We start from the raw sequence: 18,296 nt of genomic DNA, 5'->3' as shown, positions 1-18,296 counted from the left end.
AAAAATTTAAATGTGAAATAAAACCTCGAGAACAGGTTAAACTTTAAAAATGGCAAAATTTAAAATCCGCGAAAGTTTTCCACGTAACAATAAGATATTTGTGAAATCTTCATCTAAATATACAACATACGCGTCAAAATCATCTTTTTTAAAGATTGAGCATAATATACAGTACCATGTTGGAACGAAAATGTTATTAAGCGAAACGGGTTAAACCAGCTTCAAAAAATTTGTATTATTTGTCTGGAGATCGCTATATTTGATACCAAGACTTCCAAAATCACCGAACGAATTTTATTAGAGATAGCAGAAATAAGTTATATCAGTTTATTATGAAAACTATATTTTTTAAACAGGAAGTGACTCTCGAGAAGGGTTCAAAAATATACGATGATTGGGTGGAAAATCCTGTTGCAACATACTTTCAAGTTTGGGTGTTTGATATTCAGAATCCTGAAGAAGTAATAGAAAGAGGCGATAAACCGTTTCTTGCAGAGAGAGGCCCCTACACATATAGGTATCACATTTTTCTTTATGAATTGAAGTCAAATTGTTTTACTAAATATGCTGCGTTGGGTTTTAATCTTCCTCGGGAATGCTCATAGCCTAACTTTTGGCGTAGTTATATAAATATACTGTGGGTCACTGATTACAATTGATATGGACTGGGCATATACACAACTATTCTTTTAGTTATATAATAATGGACAATAGAAACAAATTTACATATCATTACTGTCAGTTGTACTCTTCGAGCATATATTGGATCATAAAGATAGAATCGGGAAAAAATAGACTCTAGACGTCTTTTGGATATTCGTGTCGATGAATTAATGTAACATTGAAACAAACTAAGAAAAAACTGCGATTTAAGTACGTTACATAACAAGCCTTGAGACACTGAAAAATAAATCAAAGACAATATACAACAAAGTCCTATGTTGTATCAGTATAACCCTTATATCTTTAAATATTTTGTCAGGGAATATAGACAGAAATATAACATCACGTATCATGCAAATAAAACCGTGTCATACAGAGAGCTACAGTATTATGTATTCGATGAAGGAGCTTCTGTGGGACCCGAGTCTGATAGTATTACATCTGCAAATGTCCTGATGATGGTATGTAAACATAATAATTGTGTTATCGTTTGGAAAGGTTCTGACAAATTATTGTGCATTTCAGATTTACTTTCACTTATTTTTTGATAAATCAAATGTTTTATTCTTTTGATATTTATTTAATAAAACCTGTGCAAAATATTAATTAGACAGCAATCAATAGCCCTTTAAACAAAAACAAAAACATCTCTAGAGTTCAAACGTCCATATCCAAAGCACTTGTTTATAAAAGTTGCGAATGAAATTAAAAGACGCTGTCAACAACACAAAATTCTTTAAAAGACAAAAAAAAAAACAGCATTGAGAGATAACAGCAGACAAGCAAGTGACGAGGTTCTCAACCTGAGACCGGCACATCAACGTTAAATATCTGTTTAATGTCTTTTTGAATTTCATTGATTTTTATATAAATGTAGTGCTATTCTGCACTTTCAATTCGTTATTTCGGAGGATAAATTATTTGCCGTTCTTCCTTAACCTTTTATGATACAGCTTCATTTTATATTAGTGTTCTCGTGGAATTGCTTATTGATAGAGGTTACTTTTACCGCGTTTAAAAATGCAATTGAAAATTCATATAAATTATAGATCAGCGTGTGAGTTTTAATGTTTGGCAACTTTTTCCCGATTAAGATTGGCCATTTTTCGTAATCGATGGAGAGGTCGATTACATACGGTTCGATTGAAAATAAAACATAGGTCAATTGGTCAATAAATAGACATTGGAAACTCGTTTGTGTACATTTACCATGAGGACGAATCACCAAAAGAGAACAAAACAACAAACATTCTGTTCTTTTGCTTGATTTCCATAGTATTAGGTTATTAGGAAGAAGTCATCACAAAAATATGATGTCAACATTTGTTTTGAGCAGATAGTTCTATCATCATATATACATTACTTTTTGTATAATAGCTTCTTTTTTTGTAATATAAATTATTTTTTTTAGACACTCGCAGACATCATTAAACGAGAATACAGTTATGTTAAAGAGTTAGCAGAAATCATTTTGGATGCAACAGACGACAGCAAGCTACTCACTAAATACACAGTCTCCCAGTTGTTATGGGGATATGAAGACCCCCTTTTAAGAAGAGTAAATTCTATACTACAAAAATACAATAAAACCATTGACAACAAAATTGGACTATTTTACGGAGTAGGTATACCAAAGTGCTGAAATCGGTCAAACTAGAATTATTATTGATCTATCATTCAGAAGAAAAAAACGTATCATATATATAGTCGAGCAGCCAATCATCCTAAAGCAAGTTTTCTTTCAAACAATCTAATACAAATTGCATTGTACCTTTTATATTTTTAAAGTATCGCAAATTACTTTCTCTTTTTGTGGAAATCTCTAGAAAAAAATCAATATAGAATCATACTCATATCAAAAACCAAAATCTGAATCTTCAATAAGGTGGGCATACGTCATAAATTTAATGATAAAGTACACGAACTTAAATGTGTACAAATTAACACTGCAAATACTTAGGTGTACACCTTAATTAGTGCCTCGGACTCCTTTTCCTTTGCTCAGAATGAACTTTACAAGAAAAGCTTAAAAGCATATCATAAACTTCAGAAAGACTGGCAAAATCCAAAATTAAAAAAACTAGCATACACTAGTGTATTTGATCACACAATCATATTTGATGGGACACTTTTAACTCAAATACAGCAAGGTTCAGAAACAGCATCATATCTCCAGACAAAATATATCCACATCTTATCAGTGAAAAACTACATGTAAAGTTTTGTAAATTTATTGATGGACCACTAACTTTGCTGTATTGACAGAACTTGGTCGTTTTCCACTTTACTATGATATTATAAAAAATATTCTCTTATATTGGAACCGACTTGAACATCTAGATAAATTTCCCTTGTTTCAAAATGCTTATGAACAAAGCAAAAAATTATATAACCAAGGGAAGTCATCTTGGTATGGATCTCTTCAACGTATACTACCAAATTTTATAAATATTACAGGGATTGAGAGAAAGAAAATCTCAAGAAGCAAACTAAAAAGCCATGTAAAAGATGTTTTTTGAAACTATGGGAAAATCAAATAAAAAAACATTCAGTAGGAAAACTTCGTACTTACTCAACCTTTAAGGTAAATTTTGGGTTTGAAAATTATTTATCTCGTGTCAATAATTTTTATCATAGAAGGAATCTAACGAAACTAAGAATTTCAGCACATCGTTTGCAAATAGAAACTGGCAGATACCAGGGTATCCCTCCACACCTAAGACTTTGCGGACAGTATGACTCGGATGAGGTAGAGGATGAGATACACTTTCTCCTTCATTGCACCAAATTTAGCGAGGAGCGACAAAATTTGTTTAAAACTATATCTCAGTAATTTTGCTAACATGAATCCTCCAGAAAAGTTCTTTTGGTTAATGGCCCGTGAGGACACATATCAGTATTAAGACATTTGAGTAACTTTATTCGTACTCACTGTAAATAGTTTAATGCTTTAATCATTCAGACAAGTTTGTTAAACTCATATTTCATATCCTTTTTTTTTAACTGCTTACTTGACTGGTTTTGGCACAGGGAGAATCATATTCAAACGATTCTTCAGCACCGCCCCTGGTGCCTCCTCCAGTTAAGCAATCATATATATGACCCTATCTTTTTATGTATTACTTCTTGGTGGCTTTGCTGGTTTCGACACGGGGAGATTCATATGCATATGATTCTTAAAAGCACTGTCCCCTGGTGTCTCCTCCAGCTAAGCAACCAATTTACCAAAATGGTTGTCTCCCCTTGGGTCACACTGCCGCAAACATCTTTATTGCAGTGAACTCAACATTTAAAATCTTCTTATATTGTTTTGTCATTACCACACATGTATTATACATTGTATTCTTGTACTGTATTGTTTGTATAACTGAATTATGATTGTATCTTTGGCATTACCCACTGAGGGACCTTAACTTGGAATAAACACATATTGTATTGTATTGTATTGTATAATGGATTTAATGTTAGTTTTCGATATTCAAATGCAGCTATAGTTGTTCTGGTTGCATGCAAAATATATTAAAAAACCATATTGAGAACCCACCTTGGCCATTAACGTATTTTTTCATGATTTCCAGAAAAATAATACAGATGATGGTATTTACACAGTTTTTACAGAAAGGTCAAAATTGGGACAGATAAGTCGCTGGAATGGGTTAAAGTATGTCAAGAAAAGATAATCCAATTATTACGTACAATAGGGGTTGAGGATTCATTAAGAAAATTTAAAATGAAAAAAATCAAATATTGAATTCGACAGTACTAACCGCATATTTGTTTTAAATTTTGTAGTGTCTGCAGGCTCTTCATGTTTACAGTTTCATTGCGAAACGTATAATCATGCTTATATATATATATATATAAAGGCCATGAACATGGTGGCGTCCTAATATTTTTATACAAGAAAAAAAAATATATAAGCTGATGCAGGTTTTTAATCAGTTTTTTTGTTCGCTTTTACACGTTCCGTAAAAAAAATTGAAGAAGCAGAGGAAATATTTTATTCTAATTGTTACATGGTAATATGTTATTATTTAACCTTAAAACTTTTTCCAAAGAAATGAATTGCTATGCAGTTATATAATTAATAGCGACTTTTAATATTCATTTGTTTTTATTTCAGGGAGCTTCCACATTGGACAACAAAAACATGTCGCATGATAAACGGAACAGGTATAAAGTCAATTAAAAAATGAACGGATTTTTTTACCGAAAATTAAAATACTTAGAGAAGTTACAATAAATAAACGATTACTGACACGTTCAGACGAATATCTGGCCGCATAATCAAAAATAAATTTTTATTTTTCATTTCTTGATCTTTTACGCTGCGAAGATAATAAGACAAGTGGTTTTAACATCCTGGCAAAAAAAAAGATGAAATAAAAAGATAATCTACAAAACAGCATACAGTTAACTATAGCTAGATCATGGAAGGGTATTTATTTGCTAGTGAAATCGCTATTATGAGCTCTGGCATGAGATACTTACATCGAATGGTGAGGGTGGTATTTTGCTATTCAAAATAGAAATTAGCGGTAACCATAGCGTTTGTCATTAATCCAATACTTTAGCTAATTGCCCATCAGTGAAAATTTCAGTAAAACAAAAATAAATAAGGCAGACCTTCTTGGCAAGGCAGTATTCTCGGCATAATTATATGATGTTTCAAGATATAATATTTTCCCGTCTGTAAGAATTTTTTTTTCATAACTTATACATCATGTGAATACAAGACAAAGACCACTAACAGAGTACCCATCAGGACATATATTGTCTGTTTTGAAATTATTCAACAAGAAACATGCTAAAATCGGCAAATATGTTGATGATCAGAAAGTGCACCATTTTGATAAAAAAAAATTCTGTATTTTTCATTGAATTTGCAAAACATGTTATATTTTATTTTCTACAAGAAACGGAATTTTTCGATTGTCAGTAAAAACACCCTTCTGTGTAATAAGAAGTTGTAGACAATCTTTCAATAAACTCATCATAGATACCAGGCTTAAAATTGTGTACGCCAGACGCCCGTTTCGTCTACAAAAGAATCACCAGTGACTCTTGGAAAAAAGACTTAAAAAGCCCAAATAAAGCGCGAAGTTTAAGAGCATTGAGGACCCAATATTACAAAAGGTTTTTCCAAATACAGCTAAGGTAATAACTACAACAATACTTCATTTTAAGACAGTTACACTGTTAGCTATATAACTCATCTTCCCTGAGGCCCTCATCATAGAAAAGCATAAACAGAAATCTATAACTCAGTAGAAAATCCTTAGTATTTCGAAAGTTCAAAGTTTTGTAAACAGTCAATTTATAAATATGACCATATCATTTCAATGATAACTCCAATACATTTGTGTTGTAAATACTTTACACATTCGAATAAGGAATTATAATTATCGTACTTTCTGTATCATAGTGGACTTTTTAGACTTATGCAAAATTTTACTGACTGTGATTGAAGACATTTGAGTAAACTTTATTTCATGCAAGAATTTACATTTGATTAACACTGTTGGTTGAGAAGGTGTCTTCACACTAGTTTGGCCTTCTTTCACAGTAGTTAAAATCTAAGAACAGGATGTACCCCCCCCCCCCCCCCCCCCCCCTGTGCAGCGTTTTTTATATTGAGATTGTGTTACTGATATAACCAATAAAAGGAATAAAGTTCGACTTCCTTTTCTTCTGATAATTATGCCACTGGCGCAAAATACAGATATATGATTTAGTATTAAAAGCACGTGTGAGTATTTATTGGATAACCAGATGAATTGAAGATTTTAAGTTTTTATATGAATACGACTAAGTCAAAATAGTGATATGTGCATATGAAAACAATATTGTCATATGCTTTCTCAGCTGGAACAACAGCATATTTATAATGCAAAAGTGCTTAGAGCACATATAAACATTTGTCAATAAAGCGTATATTAAAACAGGTCAAGTAGTAATCATATGTTCATGGTTTGTTTTTTTTAGAAGGTAGATTTTTCCATCCAGATGTTAAGACTAAAGACACATTATATGTTTTTGCATCAGATTTGTACAGGTGAGTACACAACTATGTATTTTACCCGAAACCTGTGTTCTTCGATGCACAGGTGAAACTTCATCGATATCTTACAAGAAACTAAGAAAAATAAGGTCAATCCAGACGCACGAAATTAATAAAGTGATATTTTCATTTACAAAGAATTCTCCTCAAACTGGTGCTAGGGAATATATCTTGATTTTGCAGCGAAGTATGCATATTTCATCAGTGTGGCTTTGGAATTACAGACATCTATAAAAGCCGTGACTGTTTCTTTGCCTTCGGTTTTGTAACTTATCTATATGTATCACTCAGCATAAATTAATGCACAATAAATTTTGATTCAATGAAATATTATATTCGAATTAATGTTTAATTTTATCAATTAACTTTCAAATTGCTTGAAGGGAAAGGTTGCTTTCATTTTCCATTGTTAAGTTAACTAAAAATTGGATTTTATTTAGCAGACCAATATCTATTTAGGCAATATTTTGTTTTGAGCCATATTCCTTTGTCCACATTTTTAGATGGAACACATAGATTTATACGCTATGCACTACTATCTGCAATTTATGTAATTTTGATGAAATTGTTTTCTTGGCAATTATTGTTATACACAAACACATCTTTTTGTAACTTGAATATCTGAGTACATGTTATAAAAAAATCGTGACATGGGCTTGAATGGGATTTTAAGAATGTTCACCTTACAACACTAATAAGTTTTGACTTTTCGTTGGTGTTCAGATCAATCTACTTCAACTTCTTAATTAGGCTAGAAATAATTTTTTCGTTTATTTTCAGATCATTCTACTTGGAATATTTAGGCGAGAAGCAAATAAAGAACATAAATTTATACAGCTATGTTATACCAGATAAACTGTTCGCTGTAACTGACGAGAATGCTGGATTTTGTACTCCTTACGGTCAATGCACACCAGCAGGATTGCAGAACATAAGCTTGTTCAAACAAAATGGTTTGTTGTTCAGCCTTGCGTTTATAAAAAGAAATTCTCACGCTTTTTATAAAACGGGATAACATATGCACATGTTAATTGAAGCTTGAATGGTTCGATATCCGTTCATTTTACTATATAGTATATATTCGTCTTGACTATATTCAGATACTATTTTTGATACGTAAAATGCTGGAATCATTTGACCTGATACAATTATGAAATCTGGCTAAATGAATTCTCAAAACATGTTCGCACAATTGTATTTGGAGTTTTAAAATGTTTAGCAATTTGATTATACATCTTATTGTTATTAGCATTTCTGTAAAATTCTTCTTCTCGAAGTTGTCATTTTTTCCATCCAGAATATTCATTCGACGTATCGAATACCTTTTTATCCCCCTCGCACCTGTTTTGCAGGGGGACATAGAAATACCAGGGGTACGTCCGTCCGTCTGTTCTTGTTAGTGCCCTCACAGGTACAATTCTTGCCAGAATTTTATAAAATTTATACTATAGGTTAATATTAGCAATATCTCGGACAAGATCTATAATGGTGGACGATCGACTTTTTTAAAAGAGTTTTGCCCCTGTGAAATATTAAATTTATAGAAAATCTCCTTGTTAGCGCTCTCACGGCACAGGTAAAATTCTTGCCAGATTTAAAAAAAAAATCGTATACTGTAGGTTAATATCAGCAATATCTCGGACAAGTTCTTTAATTGTGGACGATCGACTATTTTTTAAAGGAGTTATGAACTTTGGAAATATTAAATTTATGGAAAATGGCCTCGTTAGCGCTCTCACGGGTACACATCTTGCTAGATTTTTATAAAACTTAAATGAAAGGTTTATATTAGCAATGTCTTGTAAAGTTGTAAAATCAGTGCCGATCAATGATTTTTAAAATAGTTATGCCCCTTGAAAATATCAATTATATGGAAAATTGCCTTATGAGCGCTCCAGGATGTACAATTTTTAGGAAATTTATATTATAGGTTTATATCATCAATGTCTTTGACAAAATTCAGTGCTGATCAATTATTCATAAAGAGTTATGCGCCATGGAAATATTGATTATATGGAAAATTGTATTGTTAGCGCTCTCATGCGTTCAATTCTTGTCAGAATTTTATGAAACTTATATCATAGGTTTATATCAGCAATGTCTTTAAATTTTCGAAAATATAAGTTTTGATCAAATATTTTTAACGAGTTATGCCTTTTGGAAATATTACAACAAAAAAGTGCTTTTTAGTTATTGCCCTTGTACCTTGGAGAGATAAAATATGTGCAACGCGGGGGACATTGAAACTCTGTTCTGTTCTTTTATTTAATTTATTTCCCTCACCTTTGTAGCATTACATAAACTAACGACAGTGTTGTTCATCCTTCAAAATTTGTCTACCCTCATCTCAAACTTCAGATGTGCTGTTTAGAGCTAGTCATAAAATAGAAAAAATATAAACAAGGATTTATATATGATATTCAAATGATTTTTTTCTCAATTCAGCGATCTGTATACAAATCGTTTGATTCAGACTTTTCATTTTTTTCAGCACCTATTTATATGTCGCAGCCACATTTCTACGCTGGAGATCCTGATATTATAAACAGTGTGGTTGGTCTTCATCCTACACCAATAATACATCAAACAATTCTAGATGTAGAACCGGTAAACTAATGCTAAAGTGAATAGGTCTATAAACTCTCATGCCACATCTATCTTCAAACAACCAAACGTTTTTGTCCGTAGATATAGCCTCGAAAAATAACATTTTTTGTGTAAATAACATTAAATAAACTGCCTGATAACTGCATTAAGTATTTACAATTCACTCGGAATCTCTACAGTTAAGCCCACAACACGTACCAAAGAGGATATCATGAACAATCATGGGTTTGTTCTATGTTCTTTTTGAATTTCAACCAAAGATGAAGAACTTGATCTTCCTTCACTGTACTGGTTACCTAAATTACATGTGTGTCCTTATATAATTATGTGTTAGTTATATAATTGATGGGTCATCCAAGTGCTCAACGAAACCTCTTTCAAAACTATATCATCAATTTTATCAGCAAGCAAAGCCGGGTTTCAGAGTTATTGTGAAATTGCATACTCTAGGGCTGCGTGAATCAGATGTGGATGCAAAATATTCGATTTTTTTTTAGAGTGAATACAATATAAGTCTCTTACCTCTAGCAATTATATTAAAACGTTGATTTTTCTAACTTCTACACTAGTATACCGCGTTCTATACTTACAAACAGATTGAAAGAACTATTCCAACTTTGTTTAATAAAAGAGAATGGCCAACATAGATACAAATATCGTGTTTTAGGAAGGGATAATCATACTTTGTAAAAAAAAACCACTCCGATTCAAACTCAAAAATTCTCTGGAACTGACATCATCAAGATGCTTGCTTTTCTTTTATTTACAACATATTTGTTACACGTGTTTTTCAACAAACGCGAATAATTGGCAGTTGTTTTCCTTTTCTTGTTCATGTATCCTTTATTCATATGAGCAAAATGAAAAGAGACCAGCATTATATATCCTTTTACTTTAAGTTTGGTGACTATGTTGAACGCATCTATCCCATCGAATTTGAAATAAAGGATAACACAGACACAGTTAAGTTAGCCTCAAATGTTGACTTACATCTCGAAATTAAAATGAGGGAGGGCTTAGAACAAAAATTTACAACAAAACTAATGATTTCAGCTTCTCAATTGGTCACTTTCCATTTCTATGTAGCAACATTCCAGCAGCGCCTGCATATGGAGTTTATATCTCCAAGTTGGTACGATATTAAAGTTCTTGCGTTTCCTATATGATTGTATTGATACCAAGGAAAGTATTGAACCAAGGGTTCCCAGTGGTAAAGTTGAGGTCATCCCTTCGGAAGTTTCATGGATGTCATCATGAGTTGGATGACCTTTATGGAATATCTGTGTCACATATATACGACAGATATGTTCCAACTGTGGTAACCACAACCCAGTCAAATTTTCTTCGATTGTGACGTCACCAAATGAGACACCGGATCTGTTCTTACATGAGCAACACGACGGGTGCCACGTGAGGAGCTGAAACTGCTTACCTTTCCGGGTTAATCTATGTTCCTCTTGTTTTTGGTGGGATTCGTTTTGTTTAGTCTTTGGTTTTCTATTTATTGCTTTGTGGACGTGTTTGTCTCGCTTTTCGTAGATTTTAATTTTTTGCCATGGCGTTGTCAGTTTTTCTATAACATATGAGTTTTGAATGTTCCCTTGGTATCTTCCGCCTTTTTAATTTTGGGTATTAGATGTCATGGCAAAAACATGGAATTGGATTGCAATGTACATATATATCTGTTGTTGTTTTCAAAGAGACAAAAAATAAAATTATTAACTTGACGAATTAAATAGCAAGATGTGAGTAAAAAAAGAGGCGAAAGATACCAAAGGGACATTAAAACTCATAAGTCGAAAATAATTGACAATGTCAAAACATAAAAAGAAAAGAGGCCAAAAGACAAACAACTGTACACAAACCACAACAAAGAAAACTAAAGACCAAGAACACTACTCTTCAACTGTTTCGGTACTTATGCATCCCTCGGATTTCAAGTGTTTGGCATTGAGCGTTCCTGATGAAGGTAAATCCAGAAAAGCGCTTCGGACGCATGAAATTATTAAATGTGTTGTTTTCAATTTTTTATAACTGTTTCATTCTATAAAACATGTTGACATATGCAACGACCGTGAGTAGTACAGGAACTTGTCTCCTTTCCGGAGCATGAGTTCAACCATGATTTTTAGTGGTTTTGGTGTTATACTGTTGACTTTTCGTCATTTTCTTGTTTGGTCATGAGGTTTTCGGTCTTTCTTAAACTTATGTTATATCACCCTTAGTAACTTCTTGCTTTTTAAGTACAATTAGTTATTCGTCCACAACAAGTTACATATTAAATAAGGCTTGGTGACAAAATGGTTGATTTCAAGGTTTGCCTGAAAAATCGAAACTGAAAAAATGAACATATTTCAGACTTGATATGGAATTGGAAAAAGATTATTCAGAATTAAGAATATATTTGAATATACTGATTTACATATCACACTTACTATAGTTGCGATCTTTCCTCACATTGTTTATACCTGTATGGCACCAAAATAAAAAGAATAATCAAATACACACCAAGAAAACATGGTCTAGTTTCGTCGATCGGTCAGCCAAAAATCACCAGAGACATGTTTTCGCGGTAACTGATACCACGAAAGACAAACCGGTATAGCTGTCTAAATTTACCGATTGTGTCCTGTTCCTTACCCTGACCGTTTTAGCTTGATTCTCATGACTAGTTATGCATGCATAGCAGGAGATACTTACCCTGTTGACGCACTCACTCTTAATTGTTCCGTTTAAAGTTCGTGCATTCAAAATAAATTTTTGAACATCGGTAAACTACAGTTGCTGTTGCCTCTTATTTATGAACACTCACTGAAAATGTTGTCAAACTTTCTATTGGTTATTATCAATCTTGAAAGATTCTAAAATAATTTTTACTATCCTTGGATAGATTTTTAATGATGGGAAATTTGTTTCTGTATTTTAGATGACGGGTATCGTAATGAATATAAATAAAAGACTACAGATTAACATATATTTACAAAATGTTACGAATATCAGGTATGATAATAACATAAGCATTACGACAGCAACCGACACATCAACAAAATATCCCTGAGTGGTCTTCAATTTTTGGACTCCAGATTCGAGCACCTCTATTTAGTACCACCGCTTATAACTAGTTACGTGATAAATCATGGGTCAGAAACGGAATGGAGTCAATTCATGGTTAGAACATTCCTAGAACATTCCCATGAAACATGTGTCTCTTCCTTGATTATGCTCTCGGTTCAGATTATTTATGCACTTCTATACTTATATTTAAATGTACTTTCCTTTTTCCGTTTATACTTATTCACTGTGAAATATGGACATGATATTTATAAGACCGGTTCAATGACGACAATAATAAACACCCAAACGCATTTGCATGAGTCATGAGTACTCGGTACTTCTTTAACTTTTTACATTTTCACTTAATTTCGCAGTCAAAAAGAGAAAAGAAGCGGTTTTAATTTTCAGAACCAAACTTTTCTTTAAACAATATTTAATTTTCCATATATTTGTTAATAAAAACACGCTATAATTTGTATCCGATGTAAATACACCTTAGCTGTATTTGGCAAAACCTTTCTGAATGGTTGGCCATGAATGCTCTTCAAATTCGTACTTTGTTTGGCCCTTTTACTGTTTTTTTTTATTCGGGTGTCACTGATGAGATTTTTGTAGACGAAACGCGCGTTAGGCGTACAAAACTGTAAGCCTGGTATTGTTGAGTATTTTGTTCATATACAATTTTTGACAGGTACAAACCTGATGTATAATTAATTTTGTGTAAAATGGAAACCTCACTGAAAACATGTTTTTTGTTCAATTATTTTTTCTACTTTTCAGAGACTCTGCACATTTTACAGGTGGTCTGTATCTGCCTATGGCCTGGGTAAATGAGGTTTGTATATCTCTAACCATTTTATACATAAATACATATGCACATTAAAACATTAAAACATGTCTTGATATATATTTAGATGTAGTTTTAAAAAAGGCAGAGATTGTAGTCCCCTTTTATGTTCTTATGACCATGGTTTTATTTTCTGTTTACTTTATTTATGTGATCTGTAGAAAGAAAACAAAACTGCAATTCCTATTCCAGCTGATTAGAGAGAAGATACTTCATTCAATTTGAGAAAAAAAAGATATCTTCAATTTAAAATGTTTATACTTGAGGTGCATAAGTAATACATATGAAAACACAAGTTTCCAACTGTGACCTTTCCATTTATATTTAGCAGCATTCCAGCAGCGCCTGCATATGAAGTATATACTTCCCAGTTGAAACGATATTCTAGGGCTTGCTTTTTTATCATGATTTCCTTGATAGAGGGTTGCTCCTCATAAGGAAGCAATTAAACCAAGAGTTCCAAGGTGAGAAGTTGAAAACATCCCTTCGGAAATTTAATGGACGCCATCACGAGTTGGTTGATCGTTATGGAATATCTGTTTCACAGATGACGACGGATTTGTTCCAATTGTCCTAACAACCATCCTGTACTCTTTTCCTACCTTTCTACTTGAACTACCGAGTAAGACTTATTACCGGATTTGTTCTAACATGAGCAACATGACGGGTGCCACATGTGGAGCAGGATCTGCTTACCCTTCTGACGCACCTGAGATCACCCCCGGTTTCTGGTGGGGTTTGTGTTGCTCAGTCTAGTTTTCTATGTTGTGTTTTGTATACTGTTATTTGTCTTTTGGTCCTTTTCTTTTTTTTTTGCCATATGTCACTTTGGTATCTTTAGCCTCTCTTTTGACATAGGGTTGCCAGACATTTTGATTGTTTTTTGTAAATGTCGATAAGTTAACTAACCAACAACAAATTTTAACAGAAAATCGTCATCTCAACGTCATATGCTGATGTGATGAGCATCAACAGAGTTCTAAAAATTCCTAGATAAGCTACAATCCTTTCAAGGTAAAATAATATCCGTTTATAGTTACGATTTCTATACTCCTTATACTAAACTACCACATACAATAATCCGATTAAACTTTTCCTGTTCGATAAAATGGTCTTTTAACACATCTATGTGTTACTATTTCTGTTATAGTCATTACAAATCCCACTTCAGAAAGAAAAACTTACGAAAAATACCTTATTTGGAATAGATATAAATAAAACCCAATAAGCACATACCCATACAATATATATCTTCTTTCATTTGCAAACGACCAATGTTGCCATTCCAAATCAATATGATTTGTCAATAAAAGAATTAAAGGCATGAGTTTTGCCTTTGAAGTATGTCTTTATTTGCCTCCATGAATTCTAGCAAACATAGTTATTTTAAATAAAATGCCAAAAGAAAATATTTTTCCCATTAGAGAGTGCTTGCCTCCATGCATACTAGCAAACATATTTTTTAAAAATAAAATGCCAAAAGAAAATACATTTCTTGTTATAGAGTGCTGGTTTGGATGACAAAAGTGCCAAGAAGTTTAAGAGTGAAATACTGCATCCGTTAAAGTTGGCTGAGGGATTAGAATATGCCTGCATTATAACTGGTTGTTTGCTATCTGGCTGTGTGGTTTTATTTTCTTTCAAAAAATGTCTTTTCAATAATGTAAGTACCTTGAATAAATTCAAAGTCGGGCTTGGGCATTAAGCAAACTGTCTTCAAGTGTGAGGAAAACAATGACTAATACATGTTGTATTAGAAGATGATTTATTAAGAGATCATCTCTTTTATTGTTAATCTACACTGTGAAACTTTCGTCACTGCCATACTATAGCAAGACAAAGACTTTATAGATAAAGGAAAGGTCGTGATATAAGTGTTCTTATTTAAAAAATGAAAAATTGTTCTTCTGTTCTAGATGCTGAAAGTTATATGAAGATCCTTCCAATACAGGCTATAGCATCTAGAACAGCAAAACCCAATTTCCTTTTTTTTATAGAAATGAACACTTGTAGCACTGCCTTTCCTTTATTAGAAAGTCCATATTTTGATATGTTTGAGATTTCTAATTATCATTAATACCAACTAAATATCATTACTCAAGAAAAATGATTTAGTTGATAACACACTGTTATTTTATGAAAAGTAATAGCATCTACTGACCAAGTACACTTTCTTTTTAAAATATTTAAGAATTATTTGCATGTAAAGTAAACAACAATCAATGAATTCATGATCACTATAACAGAGAAAAACAAGGCATTTATACAATATTTCAGAAAAAAAGTTAACTAATCATAAATAGTTTTAAAATGTAAAAAAAGCAAAAACACTGCTGGACATATAAAACTAAAAAAAAATATCATCTTATAAACAACTCATCAAGTCTTTAGTTTGACCTGCCCAAGGTTTGAACCCCCTTACTCCCACACTCGAGGTGAGATGTTACCACGGGACAACCAGATACAATATACATGTTTTGTACATGACAACATGTATTTTACAAGTTTTTAATTCAGAACTTCATTTTTGCAAGTAAATATAATAATTTTACTACCAGTTGACCATTATTATATGCACAGTTTGCTAGCATTAATTCTTTGTTTCCTTCTAATTCAAAAAGATAAAAGGTTCTTTTACAAGTGACTTGCATGGAGAAGACAATAATGAGAACTCAAAGCTGATCAATCCAGATAAAAAAATATCCTCCAATTCAAAAAGAAAAGGACAAAAACCAAAAGTGATGTTTAAGGATGAAGATAATGATAAATAGTCAGTTTTCAATCAAAATAAAGTATGTGAAAATTGTGAAACTAATTACTCCTCAATCAGACAGTAGTAATTAGTTAATGCTTATTGGACTTGTTCTGTTTATCATGTCATCTATAAAATACAAATATATACACAAGTATTGATAACATCAGCATATATCATATACTGAGGATTCATCATTATTCGTTGAATACCAATTTCCGTGGATTTCGTGGATACAGATGAACCACGAAATTAAGTGTTCCAAGAATTACAAATTTTCTATAAGGTTATATGCAGACTTTGGCAAGACCACAAAATCAAATATCCACTTAAATGCCAATTTTCCTCAATCCACGAAAATTGGTACCCAAGAAAATAAATGAATCCACAGCACTAGTATTAATCTATATTTAATTACTCGTGGATGTATTATAAGCTTCTTTTGTAAGAAGTGAAAAGTCGATACATTTTGTATTTTTCTCATAAGCAAAATACCGCATGAAAATATATCTTGTATGTAAATTCAGATGCTCAACTTTTGGGCACTCATTCTCTTATACTAAAAATCTCTGTTATCTTATTTTCATTTTACAAATTAAAAATAGAACTCTGAATTGATTGTTTTATTTTCATTTTAGCCTGACAAAATTCAGTTTCATCTTTTACATAAGGAATGCAAAATATTATTGTCCTACCCATTACTCAATACTATTATTTCTTTCATTGATTAGGGAGAACCCCTTTTGTCGAGGGATAGATGTAGATTGTCAACATTTACTTTTATATATATACTAGCTGATATCTACTAAGACTGTGTTTTTGAATCTATGTCTGGTCATTTCTATAATGTCTGCATGTCTGTCTTTGGTTAGTAATGAAGGTGGCAAGGGAGCTCCTCATTTTCTATGCATACTCAGTGGCTAATTAAGGAGGGGCATAGAGGGGGCAAGGAAAGACAACACTATGACAATAAACTGTTATCACAGAGTTATGTCTCACTTTTTGGTTATTTCGATAATGTAAATGTTGAAATTAAAATAGCAACACTTTTACATGTAAGTTTTGCAAATATTCAAAGTCAATGAATCATGACTGAAGGTACATGCCCAAACAATCTCCATGGAAATGAGATGTGCCAATGCTAATACAATTGCATACCAAATACCATTGGCTTATCATAAGTAGTTCCCTTTAAACAAACCTGAACACAAACTAATACATGTAAACTAAGCAAAATTTCAAATTCAATAAACATAACTGAGGGGGCAGGGTCAAATAATCTCCATTGTAATGAGATGTACCAATGCTAATACAACTGCATACCAAATATCATTGACCTACCACTAGTGGTTCCCCATAAACCGACCTAATCACAAACTAATACATGAAAACTAAGCAATAGCTTTAAAGTCAATAGACCATGACTGAGGGGGCGGAACCAAATAATCGCCATGGAAATGAGATATGCCAATGCTTATACAACTGCATACCAATTATCATTAACTTACCACTAGTGGTTCCCCATAAACTGACCTAATTACAAACTAATACATGAAAACTAAGCAAAAATTTCAAAGTCAATAGACCATAACTGAGGGGGTGGGGCCAAATAGTCTCCATGGAAATGAGATATGCCAATGCTTATACAACTGCATACCAATTATCATTAACTTACCACTAGTGGTTCCCCATTAACTGACCTAATCACAAACTAATACATGAAAACTAAGCCAAAATTTCAAAGTCAATAGACCATGACTGAGAGGGCGGGACCAAATAATCACCATGGAAATGAGATATGCCAATGCTTATACAACTGCATACCAATTATCATTAACTTACCACTAGTGGTTCCCCATAAACTGACCTAATTACAAACTAATACATGAAAACTAAGCAAAAATTTCAAAGTCAATAGACCATGACTAAGGGGGCGGGGCCAAATAATCTCCATGGAAATGAGATATGCCAATGCTTATACAACTGCATACCAATTATCATTAACTTACCACTAGTGGTTCCCCATTAACTGACCTAATCACAAACTAATACATGAAAACTAAGCCAAAATTTCAAAGTCAATAGACCATGACTGAGGGGGCGGGACCAAATAATCACCATGGAAATGAGATATGCCAATGCTTATACAACTGCATACCAATTATCATTAACTTACCACTAGTGGTTCCCCATAAACTGACCTAATTACAAACTAATACATGAAAACTAAGCAAAAATTTCAAAGTCAATAGACCATGACTGAGGGGGCGGGTCCAAATAATCTCCATGGAAATGAGATATGCCAATGCTTA

General features: G+C 32.6%; 1 protein-coding gene across 1 annotated transcript; it reads left to right on the top strand.

Annotated features, from left to right (window-relative positions):
* Positions 1 to 307: 307 nt before the first annotated feature.
* LOC127714080 (lysosome membrane protein 2-like) lies at positions 308 to 16,708 on the top strand. Its single transcript, XM_052220028.1, has 12 exons — positions 308 to 517; positions 983 to 1,124; positions 2,075 to 2,284; positions 4,242 to 4,324; positions 4,787 to 4,836; positions 6,649 to 6,718; positions 7,505 to 7,677; positions 9,216 to 9,331; positions 12,258 to 12,331; positions 13,166 to 13,220; positions 14,737 to 14,895; positions 15,854 to 16,708. Exons 1-12 carry the CDS (start codon positions 333 to 335, stop codon positions 16,001 to 16,003), a joined length of 1,467 nt encoding a protein of 488 aa, XP_052075988.1. The 5' UTR covers positions 308 to 332; the 3' UTR covers positions 16,004 to 16,708.
* Positions 16,709 to 18,296: the final 1,588 nt, after the last annotated feature.

Source organism: Mytilus californianus, unplaced genomic scaffold, assembly GCF_021869535.1.
Source record: "Mytilus californianus isolate M0D057914Y unplaced genomic scaffold, xbMytCali1.0.p SCAF_9, whole genome shotgun sequence".
Taxonomy (NCBI): Eukaryota; Metazoa; Mollusca; class Bivalvia; order Mytilida; family Mytilidae; genus Mytilus; species Mytilus californianus.
This window is presented reverse-complemented; position numbering and strand designations above follow the sequence as displayed.

Bases quoted from the DNA above. Each gene is read 5' to 3' on its own strand.
- LOC127714080 (XM_052220028.1), top strand. From the start codon at position 333: ATGAAAACTATATTTTTTAAACAGGAAGTGACTCTCGAGAAGGGTTCA. The intron at 1,125-2,074 runs GTATGTAAACAT...TATTTTTTTTAG, and splicing joins CTGCAAATGTCCTGATGATG to ACACTCGCAGACATCATTAA. The intron at 9,332-12,257 runs GTAAACTAATGC...TCTGTATTTTAG, and splicing joins CAATTCTAGATGTAGAACCG to ATGACGGGTATCGTAATGAA.